The sequence below is a fragment of the Panicum virgatum genome, chromosome 9K (genome assembly GCF_016808335.1).
Source record: "Panicum virgatum strain AP13 chromosome 9K, P.virgatum_v5, whole genome shotgun sequence".
NCBI lineage: Eukaryota > Viridiplantae > Streptophyta > Magnoliopsida > Poales > Poaceae > Panicum > Panicum virgatum.
In genome coordinates, this window is record NC_053144.1 from 14,594,206 (window position 1) to 14,622,170 (window position 27,965).

Here is a 27,965-nt window from a genome sequence, read left to right on the forward strand (position 1 = left end):
ATACCTTTGTGTTACTCTTCATCTTGCCGGTTGATTGGCAAGTTATTGGGAACATTACTGGATCTAGAGTTATGTATAATTTTTGAAAGTTGAATTAATACATGGTAGTTTAGTTCGATTGGTGGTGTATTAGAGGTGAGAACTATGTTTTGTTAATGGTTTTGACGTATGGAAATTCATGCATGGAACAATATAGGGTATGTGTTGGTTGCTATTTTTAATTCCCAAAGAGCTAGGCTAATTAATTCACTTGGTTCTAAACATTTATTCTAATTGTATTGCAACGCACAGGTGTCCATATGGAAGTAGTGTAGTGCAATTGCATAGGAATGTCATATATTATATATGGTCTTGAACTACTCATTTGGTTTGCATCTAAATATCACTTCTATTCTGTACAATGGAGGAAACTGCTGCCCAAAGCATAAAACACCAACAATTACAGTTGCTTTTTGGCATTTTACGCTCATGAATTGGTTTGCATCTAAATAGCAGAACAGAATCACCACCTCTTAACTATCTCAACTATTTCTCATCTCAAGAGTAGAGAAGATAAACTAGAGATCATCACGGTAACTAAGCAAAAATCATGTTGTATTGATAAAATCTGTTAAGAGATCAACTCTTCCGGAGACTTCTGCACACATCTCAAAATGGGGTCCCCAAAGAAAATGCCCCCAGTTATTTCATCAGCTGGTCCTCTGCTTCATCCTTCTGTGCAGTTCATTTTCTTATTTCTCACACTTGTCAAAACATCAGCTCAGCCATGTGATTTGTCCTCCCCTGTTATAGTCATCCTGCAAATAGAAGAAGAAATTAGACAGGATCCAAAGTAAATGTGAATTAGATAAATTTCAATATGGTAAAGTCCATTCGCAGATGAGGACACAAGAGATATATGTGTACATATGAATTATGAACCAAATGACGTGTTCACTGATGGCGACAAATTAAGCTGGGTACAATACAAATATAAAATTGACGTGCAACGCCAGCTGCATGTAAGCTAGAACCACCCAACTTTTGGCATGTGTGTAAAATTTGCTTAAACATAAAATATTCTCGCACCATCCAAGATCATGTATTTTTTTTATTTAAGTGTGGAATAATTAGAAAAGGACCGTACTATAACATCCCAATCTTATCTTGTCCAATTGCATCATGCTTTTCTTTTCGTTACCGAATTCTATTGGCTAAAGGTCAGACCTTACGTAGTTTTCATGCGATGTGACACTGGGTATTGCTGACCTAGCTTTGGCAAGAGCAACCTGAGCATGTAATTTATCATTAGGCAGATGGTTTATCGACACTGGACTATAGTGTCCATTCTGTACTGCTTGGTGCTTGCCTGTGGTAGTACAAACTAGACCTTTTACCAAACCGCTGTGCCTGCTCTTTTGACACCTTTTCAGATCCTGTTATAGGACTGAAAAGTGAGCTGTTTTACTTTCGCTGCTACGTACTGCCACTAAGCAAAAGCTTTGGAGAATCCCATCACAGAACCTTCCTCTCTCCATTGTGCTGCTAATCATTGGGCTAAACTCTGAAAAAAAAACCAGGTTCCTTTTCCCATCCCATCATTTTCTTGTAGACATATAGCTTTTGTCCTCCAGACCTTCTTTACGCCTATGGAGGTGTATGCAGTCAAAAACCAACTTGTAGACACCTTTCATTTTCAGATTCACCATGGAAAACTGAACAGTGCAATGAAACACACTAGCAGATGATGGAGAGGCCTCTAAAAGCAGCCAAACCGTAGCATCAATCCATGGTGTAACCAACCAAACATGCCCAAAATACCAGCGTACCCTAAGCCAACGGCTACCCTGTTTTTGTCACCTCAGGAGAGCAGAGATGCGGCACCATACCTGGTCCTCTGCTCGGAGCGCTTTCAGGCGGCAGCACCCCCGGCACCGCCGCGGCGCCGCCGCCGCCGGGCACGTGGTGGAGCGCTGGACTCTGCTGCACGGCGGCGGCCTTCGCCCCCAGCGGGTAGTATCCCACGGCGCCCTGCGCGAAATGCTGCCCAAACATCTCAGAGACACAGCCAAGGGGAAAGAAAATACTGGTAGGTACTTCATGGCGCAGGCAGGGAACCTGGGACGGCGTCGGCTGCAGGTGGTTGACGCCGAGGTAGTGCGCGTAGGGCTCGGTGATGCCGACCGCCGGCATGTGCCCCCGGTAGGCCGCCGGCGAGAGCGGCACGGGGTTGTGGACGGGCGCGTTGGGCACCACCGGCTGCGGCGGCAGGAACGGCATCCGCGGCATGGACGGCATCGCCGCGGCGCCCATGCCGACGCCCATCCGCGGCAGGTACTGGTGCACGCCGGGGAACATCACCGGCGGCGCTGCGATGCCGCTGCCCATCCACATCATCTGCGCCGCGAACGATTGGTCAGTATGGGCTTCGTGAGGAGAGGAGAGAGCAAGGTCGCTGTCCCGGTCACTGACTGACCTGCAGCTGCAGCTGCAGCGACTTGAGGTACTCGATCGCCTCGTCCAACAACGACGCCTTGTCTGTCTGCTCACGGGATGCAACAACATGACTGACTACTTGTGACAAAATTTTCCACAGATTATCAAGTGGCAATGGCCAGTGGAGAGCTCGTCCAGTCGTCTATCGTGTCGGGTAGGGGTAGTACCTTGTTGCAGTGAGGTATGAGCTCTTGCAGGGCTCTCATCTTCTCGTTGATCCTGTCCCGTCTCCTCTGCATTGGGATGTAGAGATTATCAGAGATTGTCCAACAAGGAAGCAGTACTGCTGCTAGTACTAGCAAGGATGTGCGTGGCGAGAATGACACACCCTCTCGGAGAGGTTGTGCACTTCGGCGGCGCGGCTCCTCCGCGCCGCCGTCAGCTTCTGCGGCGGCTTGCGCGCCAGCATCGCGGCGGACTCCGACTCCGCGTCCTGCACCGTCAAAGCATCGCCGCCGTTCAACAATCCGATCGGATCAACAGGGAATTGCTAGCGCGAGAAAGGACGAGACCTCGCTGGGGTTCTCGGAGTCCTCGGTGTCGAGCCGCTTCCGCTTGCTGCTCCAGTTGCTATTGCTCGTCGGCTCGGTGGTGGTGGTGGTGGTGGTGGTGCCGAAGCAGTAGTTGGACCGCCCCGACGAGGACGCCACCGTGGCCTCGTTGCCCCTGCCGCTGGCGTTCGCGTTCGCGCTCCCCATCGCCGACGGCAGCGCGCTGCCGGAGCACCCGCCGCCGCCGCCGCAGGCAGCGCCGGACGCGCGGCACGCCGCGCGCTGCACCAGCACTTGATTGCTCCCGCAGATGCTGGACCCGATCGCGCTCCGCATCGACGACGCGCCGGCCTCCGCCGCCACCTTCCCCGCGCTGCCGGCCCGGACGAGGTCGGAGAGGTCGCCGGCGTTGTCGCCGCCGTCCGCCAGGCTCGTCTGCTGCCTGGACCCGGACACGGGCGCCGACTTGGGCGGCGGCATCAGGTCGCTCGAGGCCCCGGACGCCGCGCATGCCCCGCCGCGCCTGTCGTCGTCCTCCACCGGGACGTCCCTGCAGGGCTTGCCGTCCTCGACGCCTGGGGTTGCAGGCACCGGAGCCGCCGCCGCCGCCGGCGCTGGCGCTTCACAGAAGAACTCCGAGAAGATATCCTTGTCGAGCGAGTCGGCCAGCGCGAACGGGAACCAGAGGCCGGCCTCGTCATCTTGCGCCGCCGGCGCGGGGGCTGGAGCGGCTGCCCCCGCCGGCTTCTCGGGCCTCGGCGGCGGTAGCTTCCGGTTGTTCTGGCTCTGCATGACGACATGGCCGTTGCACCAGAGCAGCTCGATGAGGTCATCGTCATCGCTGCAAGAAACAGCGGAAATCTTGAGCCTTTCCTCTCAGACGACAGAAATGGGAGGTCGAATCAAGACAGCTTCATAATTTCGATCAATCAAGGAACCGGATCGCTCACCCGAGCGGCCTGGAGGTGTCCCCCATGCTGTTCCAATCAGGCACGAACTAGTTCATCGCTCAGATTGCCACAAACATCGATGACCGACCAATCACTTTCTGCTCAATCAGAGCGCACACTGAAAGAAACAGAGCCAAACGAGACATGAGCTGCAACAATCAGAGGCGAGTGCATGGGAACTTGAAGAAGGCGAGCTTGACTGCTTGAGCTCCAATTAGCATTTTTTTATGCAGCTGTCAACGGAGAGGAAAAAACAACTCCTGTCGAGGATCTTGCAGCACACAGCAAGCTTTGGGTTCACGGAGCATCAGGCAGAGCTAAAAAAGGAAATTATTTCCGTAGCAAATTGGTACTAGTACTCTGATTGTACACATGACACGATGATGATGGCCAACGAACCGAAATGATAGATTGGCAGGCCCTACAAGGTACATGGATCCGGGAAAGCGGAGCATCTGAACTGTGGAGCGTAAGAGCATGAGCAGTTTTTTTAGGATAAAGAGGGAAGAAAACAAAGAGCTCCCCCTCAAAAAAAAAAAAACAAAGAGCTTTCGGAGACGGGAAAGGGGAGGATAGATGTGTGGACACCACAGAAGCTGCAAGGTGGGGAAGCAGGCACCTAGCCTACCTGCTCATGAGCAGCAACCAAACACAATGGAAAGGTCCCTTTTATTATATCCTGTACTCCTATGTGTTAAAAAATGAAACTGCAAAATCCATCTGGCTAGAATACTGACCGGAGAGTCTGGGATCCTTTTACTTACCAAATAAAGGAGCTCTTTTTTTAATCAAGAGTGGTACAATTAGGGGAGGCAGGCGAATTCGAAACGGCAAGTAAATAAAGGGAAAGAAACGAAAATTCGAATCAGGAAACAAGAACCGACCTAGCAGGCAGCTTCCGTGTTCGTCTCCAGAGCTTCGGATCCTGTTTGGCTGGTGGAGCAGAGCAGAGCAGAAGCAGAGCACAACCGCAAGCACACCAGCAGGCTTGCAGCCTCTCACTCTGCCTTTCCTCCCTGTGTAGTAAAGTACATCCCTCTAGAGCTGGAGCTGGAGCTGTGGCGAGGAGGAGCTCCGCGCGGCGGCGGCGGCGGAGTCGGAGTCGGAGGAGGAATGGAGGAAGCGGGCGGGCGCGGTTGCTTTTATGCGGAGCTGCTGCTGCTGCTGCTGCTGCTGCTGCTGGGCAGCATTGCGGACGGTGTGGCTGGATTCCCGCAGACGGGGACGGCCTGGGCGGAGGGGAAGCCGACCGGGAAGGAAAGAGGGCCAGCGAGAGCGACGGGAAAGCGGGTAGCAGCTAGTAGTAGGGGTCCGGCCGGCGCGAATGATTAGGGAGGCTGGCAGGCAGCCACGGGCGGGGCGCCTCGCGGCCGCTCGCAACCTGCGGCGGCCTCGCAGAGAAGAGCAGAGCGTAGCAGGTATACGAATTCGATGTAGCGGCCGCTCCGCGGTTGGGCGCCGGCCACCCGTGGCGCGTGCAGTACACAGCGTCTGGTCTGCTCTGCACGCACGGCTTCCCCTCCGCTGATGATTTAGGTTGGTTATTAAAGTTGACCCCTAAATTTTAGCTTATATTAGTACTTGTGTTTTTTTTATTAAATTTTTTGAGTCTTGAAGGCTTCACGAGCAAATTTACCGCATCTCCTCCGACGCGCCCTCCGGGGCCGGGGCAGGCCCGTCGGCCTCACCGCCGGCGAGGGGTCCCTCGAAGATTCGTCCCTCCATGCAGCTAGGGGGACAAGTGCGACGATGCGGAACCTCATGAGGTGCGTTTGAACTCGAGGCCCCCACATGTTGGCGAGTCATCATCTTGCCAAGGATTCGCCAACAACTCGAGAACACCTGGCTGAGGAAGAGCGGCTTCATCCCCATAAGGAGATTGAAGGCCCCGTTTGGCACGGCTCTTGGGAGGGATTCACGAGCGGCTTCACGTGAAGCCCTCCCAAATGTTTGTTTCAGGACCGGCTTCACACGTGAAGCCGGTTCTGAAGCCGTCGGCGGCTTACACAGGCAAGGTGAAGCCATGAAATCGTGGCTTCACGCGGCTTACACATCAATCTAACAAGTGAAGCTGTTTTGCCAAATATTTTCTAAAACGGCTCCAACTCCACCAGAGAAGCCGCTCCATCTGAGGAGCCAGAGCCGGAGCTATTTTTGGAAGAGCCGAAACCCTGCCAAACGGGCCGAAGTCTTCTTCGGTCAGCTTTGGGCAATCCCCTCCTCCCCCTGCAAACATGCAATGCATCTAACTTAATGCTGGAAAATGACATTGGATTAATGATGGAAAATTTATACTAGGACTTCTCCGGGAAAAAAAGAGAGAGGTAGGCCTCTAGCCGACTAACCAACTAATATTCTGCCCACAAATAAATATGTACTTGAAGCAACTATAATAATCTGGTGAATTCAGTTGACCTCCTCTAGCAGCATGGGGAGGCTCTTAGTTTGACCATATATTTTTTTAAAATGATGTTGATGGCCAACAATTGACAATTTTGCTACTGTTCCACACTGAGCATGGCCAGATGTTCATACGTGACAATTCCTAGCTCCCGGGGAAAAAGAAAAGATGAACTGGGGACGATATTTGTAGCTGTCCTGTATTGTCCATCTGTGGATTTTTGTTTATTTTTATTCTCTTGGACTTGGAAAAAAGAAGCCCGTCGTCTCTGGAATTTGTGTGGAAACGGAATATCTATCTGTTGTTTGACTCTCGTGTAGATCTCGCACTAGCCTAGCCCATGCATGCGCGTATATATAAAAAAAAATCACGCGTGTTTGTATGTATATATATGTACACACACACAGCGCATAGGGATCATGGATTAAAACCATGAAAAAGCCCCCAAAACAATCATCTTGAACGCAGTCGGTGAGAATGGACTTGCTTGATCCTGCCAGCTAGCTGGCCCAGTGTGGCAGATATGAGCACGTTCTTTTTTTTCTTTTTTCTTTTTTGAAGAAATGCAGATGAGCATGTTCTTTTTTTTTTTGCGAAGGCAGATGAGCATGTTCTAACGGACGTGTTACACATATAGTGATGGAGATGAAGCGAGTGGGCCGTTGATCATCGGAATCTCCACCACCATTACATACTAGAATAGAAGGAGAATTTTTCAATCAATGATGCATCGCCGTCGTCGTCCCCCCCAGATTTCCACTTGCATGCATATGCATCGGTCGTCCGCATCGGGCGCGGCATGCGCAGCCACGAAATAGATCCCCCAAATCGTGGCCACGCCTTTTTTGCGCCCCTCTTGCCGGGCTGAGAGCTGCGGGGCAGGGGCTGGCCGGCGGCGGGGCAGGGGCAGGTGTGGCTGCCCGGCGTCCTACCCCACAGGCCAACTAGCTCACACAGATGACAGATCTCTATCCGTACCCGTACCCGTATCCGCGTGTGCATGCAGTAGCCGCCGCCAGCCATCGTCTCTCGGTGCAGCCGGTACGCGAGAGCGAGGCCATCTGTTGCTAGCCCGATCGCATTGTTGCTAGCAGCTTGGGGGTTGGCATCAGATCACATGCCATGGCCATGCGGGAGGAGACCAAAAGGTCTGGTGGCCAGCCAGGTGGCATGCAGTCCCTAACCCATCCATCTCTTGGGATAAAAAAAAAACTTGACTTGCGGCGGTAAGACCGCCCCCACGGCATTGTTTGATAGGTAGAATGACCTTCTCACAGCAGGCCAAGAAAACCCTCGAACCCCTACCCCACCCGTACACGGGGCCCGTCGTCTTGTGAGTTAGGCTGGGCTCCACAGTGCTTTGGACATGAGGCAAGCGAGGAGTTTTTTTTAACCGGAGACAAAAATTCGCCCCTTCCGGAAATCAATCCCACGATTTTCGAAGTGCTGCCGGACTGCCGGAACCAATTGCCCGACATAGATGGACCATCTCGATCGGCCGGGTTGATGGCGCTGTGCCTGCCGGACCCCCCCCCCCCCCCCCCCCCCCCCCCCCCCCGCCGCAGCGCAGTGGGTGTGCATTGCATATTTGCATTCGCAGGCAGGCAGGTGATTGCTATCGCTATCTACTCCTATCTACTAGTAGTAGTTAGTAGTATGCGTGCGTGCGTGTATGCCCAGAGGCAGTGTCTGCATAATCCTTCTTTCAAAAAAAAGTCTGCATTCTCTCCGGGCATGGCAGCTGCGCGGATCCAATCAGGACGACAGCTCGGAGTACATGCCTGAATGATCGTGAAAAGATAGCGCGCATCCAAGCAACATATTAGGTCATGTCAGGCGCTTCAAGAATGGCTTCCGTTTTGTTTTTTTTTTGGGAGGTTGGAAAATTATTCCCATCTGAATCAGGAAAAATCGATGGATCAGGATCACCCGCCGATCCAAGTGCAGCAGCAGAGAGCAGACTCACATGCCTGTCGCCGTCTTGCCATGCGATTTGGGGGCCTGGATGTCGGATCTCTGCGTGCCGCGCGTGTTCCCAACATTATGAGATGTACTCCGTCTCCGATTTCTGACGTGTATACGGTGCGTGCATGTTGCACACACAGCTTGACTGACTGCTTCAGCCAGCTAGTAGGGCTCATCGGCGGCTGGAATAATCGACTATCACCGGCCGTCCAACGGAACCTCGCATCTCTTCCACTTCTCCAGTGACCGATCTCGCTGGCAACTTGCATCGGCGATCGATTCGGATTCAATGGCGCGAAATGACAGTATACAGCAATCGATCAGCTGGTTGGAGGAGAACAAAACACGGATGTTGAGAGAAAAACTAAAGCAGTCCCACTTGGGGGGAGAATAAAAATCTGCTGCAGTCAATTTAACGCCCTTTTCCCTCTCTTTCTGTTATTGGGGGAAAAGAAAGAGATGTGAACAATAGAGTATTTGCTCTCTTTGCAAGCATGCATGTATAGTGGCTCAAGATCGATTTTGCATGGGAACTACTTAGCATAAATGTGTTGTCTCCAATCTTGTGTGTTGAAAACCTATATATAGGAAACTTTAGGTATTGGCAATCAAATTAAGTTTAAAAAAGGTTTAACCTAAGACAATATTAGCTAAGATATTCAAAAGTTATATAAAAAAGGTGGCAGGTCAGAAGCAGCAAATGAATGATTACGTGGTATATACGGTCTACTCTGATTATATAGTCCCATATCCTAATTCCTAACTATGATTATTAAATTATTAGATCATATTTTATTAAATTATGATACAAATGACAAAAAACATTGACATTGTAACATGTGACCTTTTCAATTGACATAAATTATGTTTAAAGATAATTTTGATCATAGATAAAAATGATTAACCTTGGACAAATCTAAAGTAGGTATATTATGAGGTGGAGGGGGTAATAGTATTTGGAATGGCCCGATCCGCATGATTAGACCGAAAATTTAGTAAATTAATTTAGCCATGATTAAGTATACAAACAAAGTCTATTGCAAGTAAAATAGCACACGTGAACAACTTACATGTCGTTTCATGTGACGGCACAATTTTTAAGATATGGAAGAGAGAAGGTGAAAAAGATCATATATTTTGTGAAGCAACCGCTTTGTGACCTAAATCATGCAACTATTCCCACACCGTTGCGCGAGTTAACATTTCATACAAGTCGTAATATATTTAAAATTACACGTCAATATATAAGATCGTTTGTATACAAACGACGATACTAAAGTTTTCTTTTTTGCATAGTACGTGTAAATGACACCTACCGACCTGACAAATCCTGTGGGTTCAACCAAAAGTAACTTGCATTGGAGCCGAGATACCTAGCTCTCTAGTTGATCCGAGCTGAACAGTTTTGAAGCGCCGGATTTACACAGCCACACAGAGATCAGAGGCCGACATAACGCTTTGCCTTATTCGATTCCATGCAACTCATTCCACGTATGGAAGGATGTCCTCATCATGCGGTTTTGTTCTTTGTTCTTTGGCGGACGACGACGAGTAGCGAGCGGGTCGTATACAATATATATGTGGCTCCAGCCCTCCAACTCCAAAGCTTCTGGTTTCTTTCTTTCGTAAAGTTTCATCACTGCTGCATCGAAAACTACGTGGAAATCTACTAAACATCTATCGCCAACAAATTACATGCTCACGAAGGATTTATTTAAGCCTGCGAAATTCATTTACCTAGCTTGAAGGGCATTGGTTCCCGAGGGCACCCCTCTCTTTCAAGAGGATTCGCACAGTGCTTCTGAGAGCCATTAAGTACCGGTTGGAGCCCCTCCAACGGGAACTAAATGGCTGCATCCCAATGGCTAGATTCCCTCTAAACACATTTGTACTGGCAAAATACGAATAAGAATTCAAATTAAAACTAAAAAGATATATAAGAAAAGAAACATAAGCTAATAAAAAAATAATTTAGTACTGGTTGGTAACCATAATCAGTACTAAACTGCAGCCCCCAACCGCCTGCGTGGCGAGCAGTTTAAGTACTGGTTGATGTTACCAACTAGCACTAAATATGCACTATCATTTAGTACCGACCAGTAGGTACCTCACGCAAAATTAGTACTAACCGGGGAGTTTGTTCGGTTTTCTAGCACTGAGCGTAACATCGCCTGGTGAGCATGCCGTGTATATGTTTTCACTATTTGCTTCCAATTTCTGGTGTTTGAAACTTCGAATTTGTTTTTAGCAAATTAAAGAAAAATGTTGGAAACAGCAGGATTAACTTGTGTACAAAAGACTCGAGAGGCCGCGCGTGCTGGGCTGGACCCTTGTCCAATCTTGCCAGGCCTGATTGTCTGATGGCCGCCGTCATCACGTCTACGATTGCAAATGGGCCAGCCTTAGCTTTATGGTCAAAATTTTGCCAGAATAAGATTTGTTGGATTTCCTCTCTTTTTGAGATCATTATGTTTATTTTGCGAATCCGTGCATTATGTTTCTTTTTTTTTTTTGCAAATATGCATTTCTTCTATGTTCTACAAGATGTCAAGATACAAGTGAGCCAACATTTTCACACAAGTTTGTTCAAGTGCAGAGACTCCAGAAAAGATGATTCTACAGTTACCAACTGCACTGGAATTTTTGGAATTTCTGTTGCAAAATCATACTATATATAGACATTGTACCTTATTTATAAAATGAAAACTAGCAGGCCAAGAAATATTTGCCCCCGTCGCCCGTCCGTCTACCGAAGCAGCAGCGTGCCAAGCCACAGCCAGCGTCGCCTTCATCAGTTGCCGTTGTTCCCCCAGTAGCTCTGCCCGGCCGACGACGACGGGTCATCCCCCTCCGCCCCTTCGACGGCGGCGGTATCCGACGCCTGCTTGGCCGTCTCGTCTTCGGCCGCCTCGCCGATCCCCGCCCCTGGCAGCCACCCCGCGGCCGTGCTGCCCCCTCTCCGCTTGGGGTTGAGCAGCGACGCCCACATGGCGAGCTGCTCCTGCCGGGTGGAGGACGCCCCGTCGCCCGCGTACGACGGCCGCTGGCGACGCCGCCGCCGCTCCCCGTCGCGCACGGCCTCCTCCTCCTCCTCCCCCTCGGCGACAGCAGCAGCAGCGCCGCCGCCCAGCTCGCCGGCTCCGGCTCCGGCCCCGAGCCCGACCCAGCTCGGCACCGGCTTGTGCGCCCAGTACGCCGGCGGCAGGTGGTGCGCGCCCGCGAACGGCAGCCACTTGCCCTCCGTGGCGCCCGCGCGCCGCTGGTGAGCGGCGGCCGGCGCCAGCGCCAGCGCGGACGTCGCCGCCGCCGCGGGCAGCCGCCCCAGCAGCAGCGGCCGGGCCGCGGCAGCGCAGGGCCCGGCGCCGTGGAGCGCGGCGAGGAGGTGCAGCGCCGTCGCGACGGCGACCCGGCGGCGGACGGAGGCGCGGTCCATGGCGGGTACTGCTCGAGCAGTTTGGCGGAGCGCTGCGGTCGAAGGGTAGGATGGAGCTGGGGTTTTTATACGGCACGATCGATCGGGTGCTCTGCTGCAGCTGCACCTGGAAATGTAGGAGGAGGCACGGGTGCGTGCGTGCGCTGTACTTGCCTCCCAGCTACTGGCGTCTTACTCCTACTGGCTCACTGCCGTTGACCGGCCAGCCAGGGAGGAAAGGAACGGATCAGGCTCGGAGAGAGTTAGGTTGGTCACGTCACGCGTCCAATTCGTGACCTGGGCAGTTTTTTTTTTTTTTGAGGGAGTGACATGGGCAGCTGGGCTGCTGTTGCTCGCATTCCGACCGTTCGCTGCTCAGCCCAATAGCCCAGCTGGCGCGATTGGGCCGTTACATTCCTAAGTTGGAGATCAGCCTTTGAGGTGATCCAGCAAGCAGCAACAATGGGCCTTCTCAAATATTGAAGCCTACAGCTCTCTTTCTCTCTCTCTCGAACTCTCCCATCCGGCTACTATTTGAGAGGGGCCAGAGCGAGCTATTCGTTCCCGCCGGCGGAGCCGGCAGTCCTCACCTCCGATAGCCCCCTGGGCTTCGCGAGGTGCTGAGGACCGCTGTGCTTTTGCCGGTCGGGGTGGTGGTCCCAGTTGGCCTAGGGTTAGGGTTTGTTTCCCTGTGGTGGCGTCGAGGCGACGGCGGCGGCGCCGTGTTCGTGGAATAAGGTCCTCCCCGGTTCGTCCTCGCCCCGTTGGTGCTCTACTCCGGCGCCGACGGCGAGCCTATGGAGGTAGGTCTCCCTTGCTCGGAGATTTGTACATGAGTCGGTCGGTGGCGGCGGCTGCTGTCGATCTCGTGTTGTCCAGGTACGGTGGAGGCTGTGGGTGCTGCGGTTGTCAGGAGGATGGATCGAGCTCGAGCGTCCCGGGGCGGCGGCCGTTGTCATCGGCGAGCTTGGATCCATGGCCAAGGGTGCTCGGGGTGTGTCCCCGACCGATGGACGAACAACATTGGCTTCAGCTCGTCCCTGCTGGCGGGTGTCTTCTGCGGTTTGCCAAAGCCTGCGTGCGATGGAGCTCCTTTCGGCCTCGGGGTCGGCGGCGGCGTACGGCACTGGCGTCCGGCGGTGGCGGTGGCGGCGGGGATTTATTCCTCAGCCTGGAAAGGGTATAGGGACCTTTTTGTAATTTCTGTTTTGCTAGTGGCCCTTTCTGTTAGTAGGATGGAGCAGTTGTCCTCTGTATTCCTATACGGTGTGCTTGTATGTACGTTTTTCTTAGCTTAAATACAGGTATGCGTGATAAAAAAAAATATTGAAGCCTACTATTTTTCGTGAACCCCTTTACCCACAAGTCTTATTGAAGCCTACTATTTCCCGGCGAAACTAGGGTGAGTATCTCCGGCAGTTCTCCGATAATTCTTTCCCAATAATTGATATTGAGATGTTATAATAGTAGAGTATTCGAGGAGTTGATTTTGCAGTCTCCCAATAATCTTGTCCCAATAACTAACATATTGGGAGAGCATGAACTCTTCATTCGTTTGAGGTGAGTTGTGGTGAAATATTGGACAACCTGATAGTTATTGGGGAAAGAGAGATATATGGAAAACTGCTGGAGATGCTCTAAATTGACGACTCTTATATGTCTCTTCAATTTTTTTTAGTTCAAATATTTGTATTATTTTTTTAAAATAATATTCTATTGTGAAGAAGTAGTATAAAATTTTGAATAAAAAAGGTCGGAGGTCACGCCCCTAAGCGAAACGCTTGATGCGCGAGAAGCAGGTGCATCCCAAGATGTTCTTCAGCAACAAGAATCAGCAGCAGGCTGAAACGCCTGCCTTCCACGATGGTACTGGGGAAAGTGATCCGACGGAGAGATGGAGCCCGCGCTCCACCGAGACATCGACCAACCGCTTCGACATCGAGCATCATTTTACCTTCGCCTGCAAGTGACTAGTACTTACTACTACGGCCATCAGGGCAGGTACAACGGGGCGTCGACTCCCGTCGACATGCAGCTCCTTTTTGCAAAAAACCCCCCGACGGAGAGGAGAGACGGCACGGCCGTCGGCTCGTTCGTCGACGGCACTCGCGCGTGGTCCGAGGCGAGACGACGAGTTGCCGAGGCGTTGTAGGAGTTGCTGCAGTTCGGCGACGGGGGCATGGATCCGCTGTGCGCGCGCTCGTGGGAATTCGTTTTGCCGCCAAAAGTTCGCGCCAAGCATCTTGCCCGATAAAATCCCCTCCTCCCTTCCCTCCGCCCGCCCATCCAGCTCCTCACGGCCACCATGTCGCGGTGCGCAGATCAGGCGGCGCGAGATTTGCTCAAGGCGGATGCAACTCGGGAGCGGCAGGCTGCGGCGGCGTACTCGCGGAAGGCCCAGGGGGCATCTGCATCGACGGACTCACGGCGCCATCAGGGGGATCTACGGCGGTGGCCAAGAAGCAGACGAGCTCAAGCAGAGTGGCGGAGCAAAGGATTTCGGCGCCGCCGCGGACTGCAGGTGGATGAGGCTCGGATGCGCAAGGCAGCTGCGGCGCAATCGCGGAAGGATGCGGCAGCGCCGATGCGGAAGGCACAGGGAAGAGCTCGAATGGATGATGTCTGATTCTCCCCACCAGTGCGGAAGGTGCCCTGTGTCCTTTTGCCGTCTGATTTCATTTGAATTTGATTGATTTCTCGTGGTGGTGCCAATGATTTATGCAGATAGTACATGAATTTTGGCTGTGGATTTTTGCAATCATGGAGTTGCAGGATAGCTTTCCTATTTCCCATTTGATTTCGTGAAGCAGCACACTAGGGTGTGGAAATCCAAGGTTATCTTCAGACTTGATTCCGATCTAATTCATTTCAGCACACTTTAGCTTTCGATATTTCAGCATGTTATAGTAAAACTGACATAAATGACTAGCATACGGTTCTGATGATTGATGAGCTCTCTAGATTGGAGCTCACATTTCTGAATAATCCACTATAGCCAATTTTTCAGATGACATTTCTAATTAATTCACTGTAGTTATCTTTTTTTCAAACAGCTGTGGCCACTGATATTTCTAATTAATTCATGTAACCAAATTTTCAGTTTGTTGTGGCAACTTCATTTTCTAGTAAAGATCAAGACTGCCATTTTTTTTATTTCAGCTGGTCTGTTATTATTGATTAGTTCAGATAAAATTCCTTGCTGGTGATGACATTCTGATAAAAAAATTTTCCTCGCACAATTGACACAAAGGTTAGTGCATATTGACTTGCTGACTGCAGTAATCTTAATTTAACCTGTCCACCTAGATTATCGATAATTAGTTCATCCTGAGTCTGAGATTCAGATAGACTACTCTGCAATTCTGTAGTTCATTGATGAGGTGACCTGTGGTTCTAAGCTTAGACACGAGCCAGATGTCATGTATAGCAGATTATAAAGTTTTGATTGGGTGTACAACCCATAGGGTGTCCTAGAGCTGATTCTTGGGGCGACGAGCTGTCCCCTAAAGGAGATTGATGCAAACAACCCTGCATGATAGGAGTGTATCTTCATTGTGTGTCAGGGATTTCTTCTCCCCATGGGCTGTGTTAGCTTGCATAGCATTTTGTTCTTGATTAATTCAGTCGTGTTGTAGTGTAGCACTGATTGTAGCATAACCAGTCTCATGATCAGGTGAATATCTTTGAAGGTTTTGAGGTTGATCAGATGTTGTCGACTGAAAACTGAAGATGTCATTACTGAAAACTGAGAACTGAAAACTGAGCATCACACTTTTTTCCGAAATTTTATTTTGTCTAGTGAAAACTGAACTAAAATAGTGATGCAAGCATTAGTGAACTAAAATGGTGGTTCCATTATGAGCATGGCTGTTCATAATTTTACCTGTGGCAGCATGGAATCCTGAGACTGAACATTTCTGTGTAAGACACCCCTTTCTGTTGCTCTTGTTTACACTGTCCCAGTGTGGCTTAGTTTGATCTTCAGTTACTCCAGTTGATAAATGTGCCATAAGATTCTTCTTTTCTTGATTATTTTACTTTTCCGGACAACTTAAGAGAATCTGTAGCTGTAAACTGAAACGGTGGCGGTGGCTGCATTATTTATTTGCATTCCTCTGATTTGCAGCCTGTGTCGATAAACTAGAAGAAATTGATCCAACGGAGGTATATACATTTGATGACTTTATTGCCAAGGATGAAAAACTAGAAGCCTTGATTGGCGACAAATTGAAGGCCAATATTATACATGCTTGTTGTAAGAGTCATGCGAATTATTTGAATGTATTGTGCATTTTCTCATGTATGTAACAAAATAGCTACAAAGATCAAGTATGCACTAGATCACATGAGTTTGTGTGTTAAAGGAAGAATTAATCATTCTGCAGCCAGCTAAATAGACAGCTCGTTGTACAAGCTGTCTGTTCAACTGTTTGTTTGTGACAAAAAGACAGCAGCTGTCTGTACTGTTGTATACGCCCTCATCCGATCCACACTTAAGATGAACCAAAGCAAAAGCTCTGTACAATTAAAGAAGGAACTGAGAGGACCAAAGCCTCCTCCCAATAATAATGCACTATCTCTCTCACTCTCTCCGCCATGGCTCTCAATGCAAAGCTTTTTCTGGAAATGCAAATCGGCCCGGCCACTCCCGGACGAAAGGGAGGCGGAGATTAAAGAAAGACCTCACGTTTACCTTGAGCTGATCTGGTGATGATGATGGCAACCGGCCATGGCTGGGTGCGGCCGGGGCTAATCGGGCGCTTTCCGCAAAGGACGCGACGCAGATTACAGATCAGCATCGCCGTCTGTCCCTCTCTTCCTTTGCACAAAGAAAGCTGCTCAAGAATATCGATCGCTCTGCCAGTCTTTCTCTCCCTTTATTTATTAATTGTTAGGACTGCGGATCAAAAAGAAATAGTAGCATTTATTCATTTATTAATCTAAGTTGCATCAGGCCTCTGAGTAGCATACACACGCAACATTATAAAAGTGCAATGTTCCACTCTTATTGTTTCCTTCCTCTTTCTCCCATTTGAAGAGAGCTGATGAAAAACAATTTAGATTTCGCCTCTCACTTGATCACAGCCAGGGTTTCATTTTCCGACCGGTCCGGCCTAACCGCCGGGGTCCGGTAGCGGTTAACCGGTCCGGTTAGGCTGGTTACCGGTCGGAACCTGTCAAACGCAAATTTGAATTCAAATTTCCCCGTTGAAGCGGTTCTAACCGGTATACCGGCCGGTTAGACCGGTTTACCGGCCGGTTTGGCCGGTATACCGGTGACTTGGACGGGCCGGTTCTTAGAGGCAAACTGGCCGGTTATTCCGGTTTACCGGCCGGTTTGGCCGATATACCGGTGGTTTCGAGCAGTTTTCCGACGCTTAAAACATAGATTCCCGGTGTGAAATAAAAGGAAATTTCGGCATTAGCTATCCACATTTTAATATAAATGACCCTACCAAAGCAATAATATATAATCATGCATACAAATACAATAGTAATAAGCGTGCATACAAATACGGAGTCATACACCTATACACATGAAATGAAAGTTCAACGTAGGAATGGGAAGACCCCCATTTGGGACACGGTTTGGTATTCGGCGGTGGACATCAAAGCGATACCTCGCACTCTAAGCAGCTCAGCCTTGTAGTGTTGCTAAGTTTGGCCCGTCCACGCCGATGTTGTCTGCCATTCCTGAACTAACATAGTATAAAAATGGGGGTCTTCCCATTCGTACACCCATCTCGTCGGTGGCTGCATGCTGATGTCAGGAATGTGGTAGTGAAAAGAATGCCTGAAATCGCTGTAGGAGGAAGAAGAGTGCTGTGGACTGTCATAGTCCGTCGGTCCACCTGTTCTCCTCTGCGAGTGCGGTACTCCATGGTCGGTGTCCTAAGTAGCATGTGTGAACTGAGTCTCCCCTGCAATCAACCAAATTTCATAATTAGTAGTCAATACTCATAGTCAGAAATATGTGTCTATTTATATGCGCAATGTATATCTGTGAAACGAACACCACGAGTACCACCACTACCAGTACCAGCAGCAGCATCTTGAGTTCTTCCAGTCGCATCAATAGACTTATGGAACCACATGACCCTATTGCAATATATCAAAAAGTTGATGACACTCATCCTCGTCGGACCAGTCCATGAATCACACATCAACGTGACGCCAAATAAGGGCCAGTCTTTCTGAAACTTTACATACCTCGTCTTCAAGTCTTGCTCATTCTGATCAAGGTACTTGCCATCAATATCCCGTCCAGTGGGTGATGCGATACCTTCACCTGCAACCATATGAAAATCATGAGATACAAGAATGTAAGCTCATAGGTATCATTGCAATGAAAGAAAACTTACCCCACTTCTGTGTCTCCTTAACCGCGCTGATAAAGTATGGACTGTCAGGCTGTCTTCCAGGTACTCCTGCAATATGGAAAAACTTTGACCAAGCTTTACCAATAGCTTCCTTTGCGTTCTTACCCTTCTGCGTCCAGGAGCCTGTATCAATCCTTGGTTGCGTCATTCCTCTTCTCCCACCAGCTGCCAAGTTATAGTCCTCCACCACAGGACTCTCCCTCTGCGAAGTGGACCTTCGAAACATCCTCTGCATAACATTCCCCCTCGTCGAACCACTACCCCCTCCACGCTCATATGCACCTCCTCTCTGTTCCACCCCCCTTCGGAACTCTGCTTCCGCTCTCGATAGATCCATGACACGCTGCACCTGAGCCTCCTCATCTTCTTCATCACCGGGATAGTTTCCCTCCGCTGCAACCTTCTCCCGTCTCAACCTCTCTCGGGCCCGGTCAGCAGTTGCCTTCTTTGCCCTATCCAACTCACGCTGAAAGAAGTCCCGCACATCAGGTGGCACATTCCTGCAATGGACCACCTCTGCCCCGCGCCCAGCCAAATGTTGTTTCAATCTAGTCGCACCACCTCCTCCTTTCTGCGTACGACAATAGTTACATCGCCATCCGGGATAAAGATTTTCACCGTGTTCCCATACAACATCTCTGCTTGCCATTGTCTATCTGCATACATGCACAACAAAAATATATCATCTAATATTATAACTCCTACCTAAGTCATAGTGTCAAAAATCATCTAATACACCTAAATCAAATCTACCTAAAACCTACTACATAGTGCAAAAAATCATGTAATACAAATAAATCTTCCCTAAATTCTGAACATACCTAAGTCATACACCTAAATCCTTAAACAAAACATCTAAATACACCTAAATCCTAGGGGGGGAAAACTTACCTGACCGCGGCTTACCGCCGCTAGTTGGCGGTTTACCGCCTCTCCGGGCCAGTAAACCGGCCTCCCCGGGCGGCTAACCGGTCGGGACTGGTAGATCTGCTACCGGTCCGGCTTGCCGGTGGAGGAGACCGGTTAGCCGAGCTCCGTGGGCGGCTAGCCGGTGACGGGAGGCGGACGGCGATTTCTGGCGGCGGACAGGAGTCAATGAGGGGGGAGCGGATGAGGGAGGCGCGACTGAGGCTTCTGGTCCTTAGACGCGAGGTTAAATGCACGCTGCCGCGCGATGGGCCTTAATGGGCCGCCACTTTTTTTCTTTTTCTTTTTTATTTAACTTATAAATTCCTCAAACCATACTAAATGAACGAATTTTTGAGAAAATTTGACACCATTAGATTCGTCGCACCTTGAAGTATTTTTAGGAATTTTTTTTGGGAATTTTTCATTTTTTGAATTCAAATTTAAAATTTGAATTTGGACCGGTTTCATACCGAACCAAACCGGAACCGGGCCGGACCAGTTTGACCGGTAACCGGTCAAACCGGACCGGTTCCCACCGGTTTGGTGAATCTTGATCACAGCACGGTGTTTATTTACCCCTTTTTTTTGTACTGGTTTGTGAATGGATCAAGAAGGAAGCTAGATCCTACACGAGTAGTAGTAGTACGAAGGAGAACCAAATTAAAGCTCAGGTTTGACGAATTTTAATTGTCTCACTACTGCAACTATCTAGTATTCAGTTGCAGTAATCCGTGTCAATATCAAAGTTTGCTCCCCAATCTGTCCTAGTTGTTTATAAATGTTAATCAGTGCAATAAGTATGTCCATGCGTGTGGTGATGTGCTTGAGGGTGAGGGTAGCTTCTCCAGTAGATTACTCATCCCTCTATTCAATACTAAAAATCTGTCCTTTTACTAATAAGAAGGTGCTCCAACAGGTTATCAATTCCATCACCAATATCCAAATGTAGGGAATTTCTCCCTCTACCCTATAAGTAATCTGCTACAATACTAGCTGTCAAAAATGTAAAAAATATTATTAGTGATGGAGAAAGAAAATATATAAAGTATGAGAGATAACTGCTGGAGATGCTCTTAAAATACAGCTGAAGCGTCTATATTATGTCCTTCCTCTATCAAAAAGTGTATATATATATATACAAGTATAAAGGATTATATATCCTTTCTTAGGTCTTGCCTTACGACCAGATGCCTACGTGTACCTAGTCTACAGCAACTTAGTACTGGAGTAGCTAGCTTGTATATATCAGACGGCATGACTTTGACTACTCCATCATCTCAATAGTCCAACCTGTATACTCGAACTAATCCTATCCTATTCTCGCTTCCCCAAATTTTCATATGCCTATTTGAAAAGGATAATCCGTGCAGTGCGTACAATATACATGATTCTTCAATATAATTCCATCGGTTTCCCCAAGATTTTTCTTCTGGTTCTGCAGCCTGTGATTGTGAACGGCGTGATAGCAAGTCTGCACATGTTGCCAATTTGGTACAAACACGGCAAGAAGACGGATCGCCAGTCCTGCAAGGAACAAAAATGGTCGCTTTAAACTTTACAACAAAACGAAAGGTTGCATCATACTCGTAACGAAGAAGACACCGCGGCTTCTAGAAGGCGTGCGCCACCTGACGATGACCAGAGAGACACTTTCTTGACGTCTTGACCTGTCCATATGTATACAGATGGGCACCTCATCACAGAGCGAAATGCGATCGCTGGCTCGCGTTGGATTGGCCGCCCTTTGGACGACCACTACTACTGACGGATCAATCGATGCTCGTATGTCTCATCGTGTCATTGCGTGTGTATTCACACGGGAAAAAGATTATGGGGAGATGGTGACCCTCTTTGAATTGGTAGATCATCGATCACGAGAAGAACACACACATTATTGTTAGTTAATTCACTGATCGGAGAAATTTTACGTGGCAGAGGGGGCCCGATCGATGCCTTCTTGTTTCCACAAATTCACCAACCCTAGCTTCTAGAAGTTTCGCGCGTGTTTCTGGATGCTCAGGTCTCGTGCATGTCCATTTGGTCAAGTAACAATGATCGCAAAGAAACGAAGAGCCAGATTGGCTGGGTTCCAAAATTTGCCCCTGCCAAATTTATTTGTCAAAGGGGCAAAAATAGCAATTGGTTGGGTGAGTGGGTGGGTGACAAAATATATATGATAGCCAAAATTTTGACCATCAATTGGTTTGATGCCAAATACATGTACCATACAAGAGGGCACTGGCACGAACAGCCAAAATGTGGGTGAGTTTAACGTTGCCGACTTGAGTCATGCTATCTTTTTGGAATTCATTTAAAAAATTTTGAAGTTCAACCAAACGAATGCCAAAATTTATAGGTTTGCCCATACTTTGACGGGGCACATTTTGGCACCCAACAAATCAGGTCCGAACTCCGAAATGCCAATTGGACGTTTAGCACATATATTTATATATCAGGCATATCTTTCATTACAATAAGACTTTTACCAGCACTTTCTTATTCGCATTTTTTATGTGATATAAAATTATGATCATAGAAAGTATTCTCTTAAGCAAATACAAGTTTTATTTAGAGTTATGTGCACTTGTCCATCAAGCATCTGTAAATCCTACACGGGCTAGTAGTAATTTGCGAAATACCCCAGTTATGATTAGGCCATTCTCACTGGAGGTTTCATGATGAGCCCACATCTACTCAAAATTACTTATTTCTCCATCTCTTTCATTTGTGCATATACTATCACAAAACAGACATAAATTTATTTTCTTATCCTTATATGGTTGTGATATATACACTTTGGTTACATATACTTTATGTTTCTCTCTCATTTTCGCGACCTTTATGTTTCTCTCTCATTTATAGTTTTTTTTTTCCTTTTGCGCTGCTGGCGGTGTTAAGTTTGACACGTGTTTAGTTAAAACCTTTTTTTTTTTGCTTTGGCCAGTGTGTTTGAAGTTTGATACTTTGATCTTGATATGGAAGTAGATATGCGCATCCACTTTATGCGCGCATGTACATGTGGTATCCACTGGTACCTTTGGCGTATCAAAAATTCAAAATTGCAGATCCGACACTAGCTGCCCATAACAAGTGTGGACCTTGATGTCCATTAGCAAATACACGTTTATCATCTTTCTGGTTTGGTAGCCCTCAGGGCGTGCCACAATTCACGGGCGTGTTCGCGCTGATTAGGATTTTCTTTCAGAAGAAGAATCTCACACTTTTTTGCTCGTTGTCCTTGAGTTCACACGTACTTTTTGTCTTTTGAGACGGAACGAGAATATATAATTAACTCAGGAAACGACCACTTCTGTTTGATCCAACTCCAGGGACCGGACCCTGGTACGACGTGCACCAACCAAATTTGGACAATTTCGACCTACTACTTTCCGACTTGGAGGACCGTAATTTTGAACTTTTTTTTTTCTGGTGAAGCAATGCAATGAGAATATAATATATAGTATCCAGCAGGTGAGTTAGCGTTCAAAGCATGAGCTTAATTTGCCGACTAGCATGTGTGTATAAGGGGCGGAGCTACATGTAGTTGTTGTTGTCAGTTGACACTGATGACTCTCTCCAAAACCAGTAATAAAATACTGTTTCATACTGTTCATTCGGTGAGCTGACATCGATCTCTAATTCTAATGGTGCTGACACCGGTGGCTGCTGCGGCTGGCTCCGCCCTGTGTATATGTGCCTGTACCTACCACCACACCACCAGGAGGCTCGGCTGCAATCAGAAAGAGACGAGAGCTCTAGCCCGTCCGTGACTTGCTCGCAATGCTTTGAAACGCGTGCGTGTAACTTGGGATGTGCTGCCCCCCGCGGCCCCGCTCACGCCTAACCAATGCAAGCTCGGTGCGCGATCGTCACACGCACTTACCCCCCTAATGATTCTCCCCGTCCCCGGCATTATTAGTTGCTAGTGCGCGCCTAGATTTTTCGTTCGTTTTTGCCACGAGACGCGGTATTTTTCGTGCACAGCGACAAGCCGTGGAAGCGGACATGCACCGAGCCGCACACGGTCCCGTCCCGGACGGACAGGCGTTCGGCGAAGCTCCAAACCAAGTGGCGCCTCCTGCTGACAGCGTGCGGCGGCGACGACGACACCGTCAGCGTCAGGTTAGCAGCCGCCCGTGACGGAGGAGAATTCAAATGCAAGACGCCGAGACCAACAAGGATCGCGCGCGGAGTGGGGGTGCCGTGCCGCGACCACCGTGCCCAGCGTCCACGGCGACGGCGTCGTAGCTACCATGTACGCGCGGCGCGCGTGGCACGTGCGCTGGCCCCCGAACCCACAGCAACCGCGCGGGCCATCGGTGTCGGAAGCTGCCCCGGCGGCCCGGCCCCGGCCGCTTTATAAAGGCGGCCGCCGCTCTCAGGCTGTCAGATCCCCACCACCATCACCACCACCATTACCAAGTCTAATCACAATTAACCCCGCAGCTCCCCCGCCCATCGCGCGTCCCGTCCCGTCGCCTCCCCAGCAACTCGGAGTCGGAGGAGCCTCCACCTCCCCACCCCTCCTTCACGCGCGGCGGCATAGGGGTCGTCGTCCGCGGCCTGCGGCCATGGGCGAAGCGGCGGCGGTGCTCCCCGTCGGAGCCGGCAGCGCGGCGCCGCCGCCGTGGGCGGACATGGAGACGGACTGCCTGGCGCACGTGTTCCGGCGGCTGGACCTCGAGGACCTGGCCGCGGCGGCCCCGCTCGTGTGCCGCGGCTGGCGCCGCGCCGCCGCCGACCCGTCCCTGTGGCGCGCGCTCGACCTGCGCCGGGACCACGTCGCCCGCTTCATGCCCTGGGCGCCCCTCGCCGCCGCCTTCGCGCGCCGCTACGGCGTGCCGCGCTTCCAGCTCGCGGGCTTCCTCAGCCTCTGCCTCGCCCGCGCGCGGGGCTCCGCCGACGACCTCGCGCTCCCGCCGCTCCTCGCCTCGCCGGCCGCCGACCTCGACTGCATTTCGCTCCAGTAAGTTGCTATGCGCGCCGCGCGCCGCTTCACTCCTGCCTGTCGCCGTTGCAAGTTCTGATGATCAGACGCGCGCGCGCGTCGGTGTCGTTGCAGGTGCCCGAGGCTGCGGCGCCTGGCGCTCCCGCAGCTCCCCGCCGGCGACGAGGCGCGCCTGGCGGAGCTCGTCCTGCGGTGGCCGCTGCTCGAGCATCTGGAGCTCGACGCCAAGCCGGGCGCCTCCTTCCCCGCCCTCGCCGCGCAGCTCGGCCGGCACTGCCCGCGCTTCGCCAGCCTCCAGACCTCGGGCGCCGTCAAGCCCGAGGACGCCGCGGCGCTGGCGCGCTCCCTGCCGGGGCTCCGCTCCCTCTGCCTCGACCGCTCCTACCTGCCCCGGCAGGAGCTGCTCACCATCCTCGCCGGCTGCCGCGGCCTGCGGGAGCTCAGCGCGCGGGGCTGCGTCGGCTTCGACGAGGGCGACGAGGAGGTGGCCAGGCGCGGGGCTCGGATCGAGCGCTTCGACGTCGCAGGGTCCAAGATGATCGACGAGCTCCAGGACGAGCTCGCCGCCGGCGACGACCTCTGCGACTCCTCCTACGTCGACGTGATGTGATCTGCGTGCTTGCCCGATCGCCGATCGGTGGTGCTCGTGTCGTACGCTTTGCCGTGTACAGCTAGCTAGCGAGAAAGGGATGGAGAGCGTAATCAATGCGCACTCATGCTGGCATTGGTAATTAATCTGATGGTTTCTAGAAAAGTTATTATAAATTAGAGGGACCGGCCGGTCTTTGTTTTGGGATGGATCTTTCGGTTCACACACCTTTGCATTGCCTGCCTTCTGGTACGATATTTTGGTGTACCTGCATCATTGCCGTTTAATTTGCATGCACTCCCAAAGTTCACTAGCGCTAGCTGGCTAGTGGCTAGCTGCTGCTGTGTGAGTGTGACTGTAGAAATGTGAGTGATAAAGGAATAGGAAGAAAAGAAGCTCCTTCAAAAGAGAAGGGAAATAAAACAAAGGAATTGCTAGGAGTTCACGTCGTGACGAACTGACGACGCGAAACAGTGGTGGCAAGGGAGATTGCGAGCCCTTCCACGAACAACTTAGTCAAGACGTACGTCCAAGAAGAGTTTAGGGAACCACTTGTTTAAGCTTGATGAAACATGAAACTTAAGATGATCGATAGAGCCCGGGCGCGTGTGTACGTCAAGTCCAGTTCTAAGTTTCCGAATTCCGCTCGCTTCCCCAATTTATTGCACTTACAATAATCACGTACGTGCTCCAAAATTCAAAGAAAAACATTATGCATAGCACACTACATCTGAAAGGTGCCTGCTACTTTTCAACATTTGACTTGAAAACAGGAGTTGCGGAAAAGGTATTTCTACTCATGTCCCTCCAAGGTCAAGAAAACATTTTATATTTGCAAATGTTTGCCGTCCGTGAATGTGATGGACCTTTCGTTGATAAGAGTTGGTCTAAAAGCAGAATACCTTGTTCTTTTTTTCCCTTCTGAAATAAAAATGAACATAGCTGAAAATAGCTTTCGAATAATTAAGTAAAGTCAATTACTCCTTTCCTTTCATATTTAAGCTGCAGCAAATCTTGACCAAAGAATTTATGTGTGAGCTACTATAATTCAAGGACCAGGTATAACCTTCTAGGATGTCTTGATTGCACAAAATAAATTGATTTAATTTCTGATCCAGACGGCATTTGTTCACTCAGTTCGTTCATATAAATTTGTTCACTATTTTTGGGTGGACGTCCACTCAGAAATTGTCCAAGCGTACCATCTGTTCATACATATCGGATCATAGTGCAGGAAATCTTTACAACTTTGTCTCGACAACTGATGCCAAACAATATTTTCTCCTGTATGAGCAATTCTTTTTCCTAAAAATATATATGCAACACACATTCTTCCGAAATATCAAGCACTGATTTAACAAATCCCAGATCGGTGCTTCATTCTTTATATTTACTTCTGCATTGTGAATTTTACTTATTTTGCTCGAAGAAAATTTTGACCTTTTAATGTTTGTCAGCACTGATAGGGTCATTTGTTTTTGTAATGTAGTATAAAACTTTGTTTTGTTTCTTTCTTTCCTCCAGAAAATGGACACCTTTGCTGCATCGCTTTCATATCTGGTCACTGAAAGGACATAAACAGCTCAAAAATCATAGCAATGACTTGCTCACCTGCAAAGTCTACCCAATAGATTATGTCAGAGGGCACGGAATAGCAAATTTTTAACTACAGTATTATCTGTTTGCATGGAAATAATCTTATGTGTTGCTACATGTATAGGGTAACCAATCTTGGTGTCCATGTGATCTTCAAAGTACGACCTAATTAACAGCTCGTTCAATTGTAAAACCAATTAACAAAATTTAAATATACACAGATGTGCTGCTTATATGATAGTCAAATTGAATCCCTATTTGAAACCGTGCAGAGCAGGATTGATGATACTAATGTATCTTTGCCTGAGTGATGTAAGTTATCTTTGTAGAATCAGGCCACTCGTTGAAGAAACCACTTGTATTATACAAGAGAACAGCTGATGCAATGTATTGATGCAGGATATACAGTAAGTAATCGACCCATGGTATCTGGATGGACAATGGCAATGGCATTGGCATTGGTGACTTTCTTTTTTAATTTGTGAGGATGAAGGCAATGACGACAGAGAATGGGATGCTCCAAGCAAAAAACGATGAAAAGGCTAGCAGTGACTCCATCTCCGTTACCTTAGGATGAGAGCAATGTCGTCAGTAAAGCATTATCTGGAGATGATGCCACACTCGCTACCTACTATCCTCCGATCTTGCGTCCTGACTTGAGAAGCCTCTATTCGCATTGCATTTTTTCTTCAGCACGATCTTGAAGCTTTCGGTGCATTGAACACTAGTGGCTGAGACTGTTCAAAAGCAGAGCTGCGTAGCTACAGATAAATAGGTCAATAACCCTATGAGAAAGAAAAATCTGTTTGCTAGTAGCGAGCGAAAGTCTTTTGGTTGTTGTGTTGTGTCTGGTGGGTGGAATTATTTTCAGTGATCGAATCAGGCAGCTGGTAGATCTCTGAAACTAGTGCCTCCACTGCAATGATCGCGTCTGTAGAATCGTTGGAGTGAAGGAGATGCCTAACATATATATTGCTAGATTTGTGTCAAATATGTGTATAATTTAGGTGAAAGGTAGAACTTGAACTGTACTATGGATTAGAGATAGATGGCATTATGGTTGTAACCGCGAGACACTTAATTGGTGGTTTGGGAAGCTACGGCGGTCTAAGCGTGGCAGTGACAGTATCTTGTTGTCGATGCAGATGCTGTTTTCATAGAGCAGGTAAGCTGCAAGGTTGTATCTCGTTAATAAGGGCTTTGCTACGGTACTCCAATTACCTCCTACGAGGTAAGAGAGTCGAAAGAAATCACAGCCGTTGATTTTTAGAATGTTCATTTATTAAGTAATTAAAATAAATAGGAGAAAAATCCCAACAACATTCCGCAAATCATGCAGCTTCCGTTTCCTATCTGCTCTCATGCACGGAGAGCCAGCTCCTCACGCACACGCATCGTGAAAAAAAATACCGGCCATCTCAACACAAGCAAATATTGTATGTTTCAAATCACACTTACAGGAGTACTTGTTTGGTACTTGCCATAAAAATATCCAAATCTTCAAGTGTATGGTAGGCGAGACTGGCCATCATACTCGCAGATTAAGCAAAACTGCCTTCACATGTTTCCCATGTCACGTTTTTGTTATGAACAGATCCATGTCACATTCAACATTCACGTTAGGAAAAACTAATCGATTTATATGATACACTCATGCTTTTATAAGTTGATCTAATAAGATATTTTTTCCTATTTTTAGAATTAATTAACGTCACATGCTATTGTTTTTCTCTAAAGTGTCAACCCATTAACCATATCACGTTCAGTAAAAAATTAATTGGCCATTTGATGGGACAAGTAGCAATTGGGATGCGTATGTCAAGCAGGTGCCTCAGATCTTCTTGGTGAG

General features: G+C 49.0%; 3 protein-coding genes and 1 long non-coding RNA gene across 5 annotated transcripts; 2 read left to right on the forward strand and 2 right to left on the reverse strand.

Moving 5' to 3' along the window:
* Positions 1 to 311: 311 nt before the first annotated feature.
* On the reverse strand, positions 312 to 5,294 carry LOC120650282 (transcription factor PHYTOCHROME INTERACTING FACTOR-LIKE 13-like). Of its 2 annotated transcripts, none has more exons than XM_039927334.1 (9): positions 4,801 to 5,294; positions 3,917 to 4,034; positions 2,988 to 3,807; positions 2,804 to 2,908; positions 2,643 to 2,708; positions 2,456 to 2,521; positions 2,098 to 2,376; positions 1,869 to 2,010; positions 312 to 797 (listed from the first exon to the last, which is right to left on the reverse strand). In XM_039927334.1, exons 2-9 carry the CDS (start codon positions 3,940 to 3,942, stop codon positions 793 to 795), a joined length of 1,509 nt encoding a protein of 502 aa, XP_039783268.1. In that variant the 5' UTR covers positions 3,943 to 4,034; positions 4,801 to 5,294; the 3' UTR covers positions 312 to 792. The 2 variants fall into 2 exon arrangements, with proteins under 2 accessions (XP_039783268.1, XP_039783267.1); XM_039927333.1 differs by having other exon boundaries at positions 1,869 to 2,022; positions 4,801 to 5,293.
* A 5,639-nt stretch (positions 5,295 to 10,933) lies between these two features.
* Positions 10,934 to 11,736, reverse strand: LOC120648536. Its single transcript, XM_039925288.1, has one exon. It carries the CDS (start codon positions 11,713 to 11,715, stop codon positions 11,074 to 11,076), a length of 642 nt encoding a protein of 213 aa, XP_039781222.1. The 5' UTR covers positions 11,716 to 11,736; the 3' UTR covers positions 10,934 to 11,073.
* A 1,769-nt stretch (positions 11,737 to 13,505) lies between these two features.
* On the forward strand, positions 13,506 to 16,167 carry LOC120650283. The gene is made up of 3 exons (XR_005665557.1): positions 13,506 to 13,921; positions 14,016 to 14,528; positions 15,821 to 16,167. It is a non-coding gene; the product is annotated as an uncharacterized LOC120650283 (long non-coding RNA).
* Positions 16,168 to 23,357: 7,190 nt separating this feature from the next.
* Positions 23,358 to 24,796, forward strand: LOC120650284 (F-box/LRR-repeat protein At3g48880-like). The gene is made up of 2 exons (XM_039927335.1): positions 23,358 to 23,949; positions 24,046 to 24,796. The coding sequence occupies exons 1-2, from the start codon at positions 23,555 to 23,557 to the stop codon at positions 24,539 to 24,541; spliced, it is 891 nt and encodes a 296-aa protein (XP_039783269.1). The 5' UTR covers positions 23,358 to 23,554; the 3' UTR covers positions 24,542 to 24,796.
* The last annotated feature ends 3,169 nt before the right edge of the window (positions 24,797 to 27,965 follow it).

Coding starts and splice junctions, on each gene's coding strand:
- LOC120650282 (XM_039927333.1), bottom strand. CDS start 3,942: ATGGGGGACACCTCCAGGCCGCTCGG. Junction 2,377..2,455: donor CGCTGCAGCTGCAGCTGCAG/GTCAGTCAGTGA, acceptor TTCGCGGCGCAG/ATGATGTGGATGGGCAGCGG. Junction 2,023..2,097: donor TGCAGCCGACGCCGTCCCAG/GTTCCCTGCCTG, acceptor ATGTTTGGGCAG/CATTTCGCGCAGGGCGCCGT.
- LOC120648536 (XM_039925288.1), bottom strand. CDS start 11,715: ATGGACCGCGCCTCCGTCCGCCGCCGGGTCGCCGTCGCGACGGCGCTG.
- LOC120650284 (XM_039927335.1), top strand. CDS start 23,555: ATGGGCGAAGCGGCGGCGGTGCTCCCCGTCGGAGCCGGCAGCGCGGCG. Junction 23,950..24,045: donor CTCGACTGCATTTCGCTCCA/GTAAGTTGCTAT, acceptor GTGTCGTTGCAG/GTGCCCGAGGCTGCGGCGCC.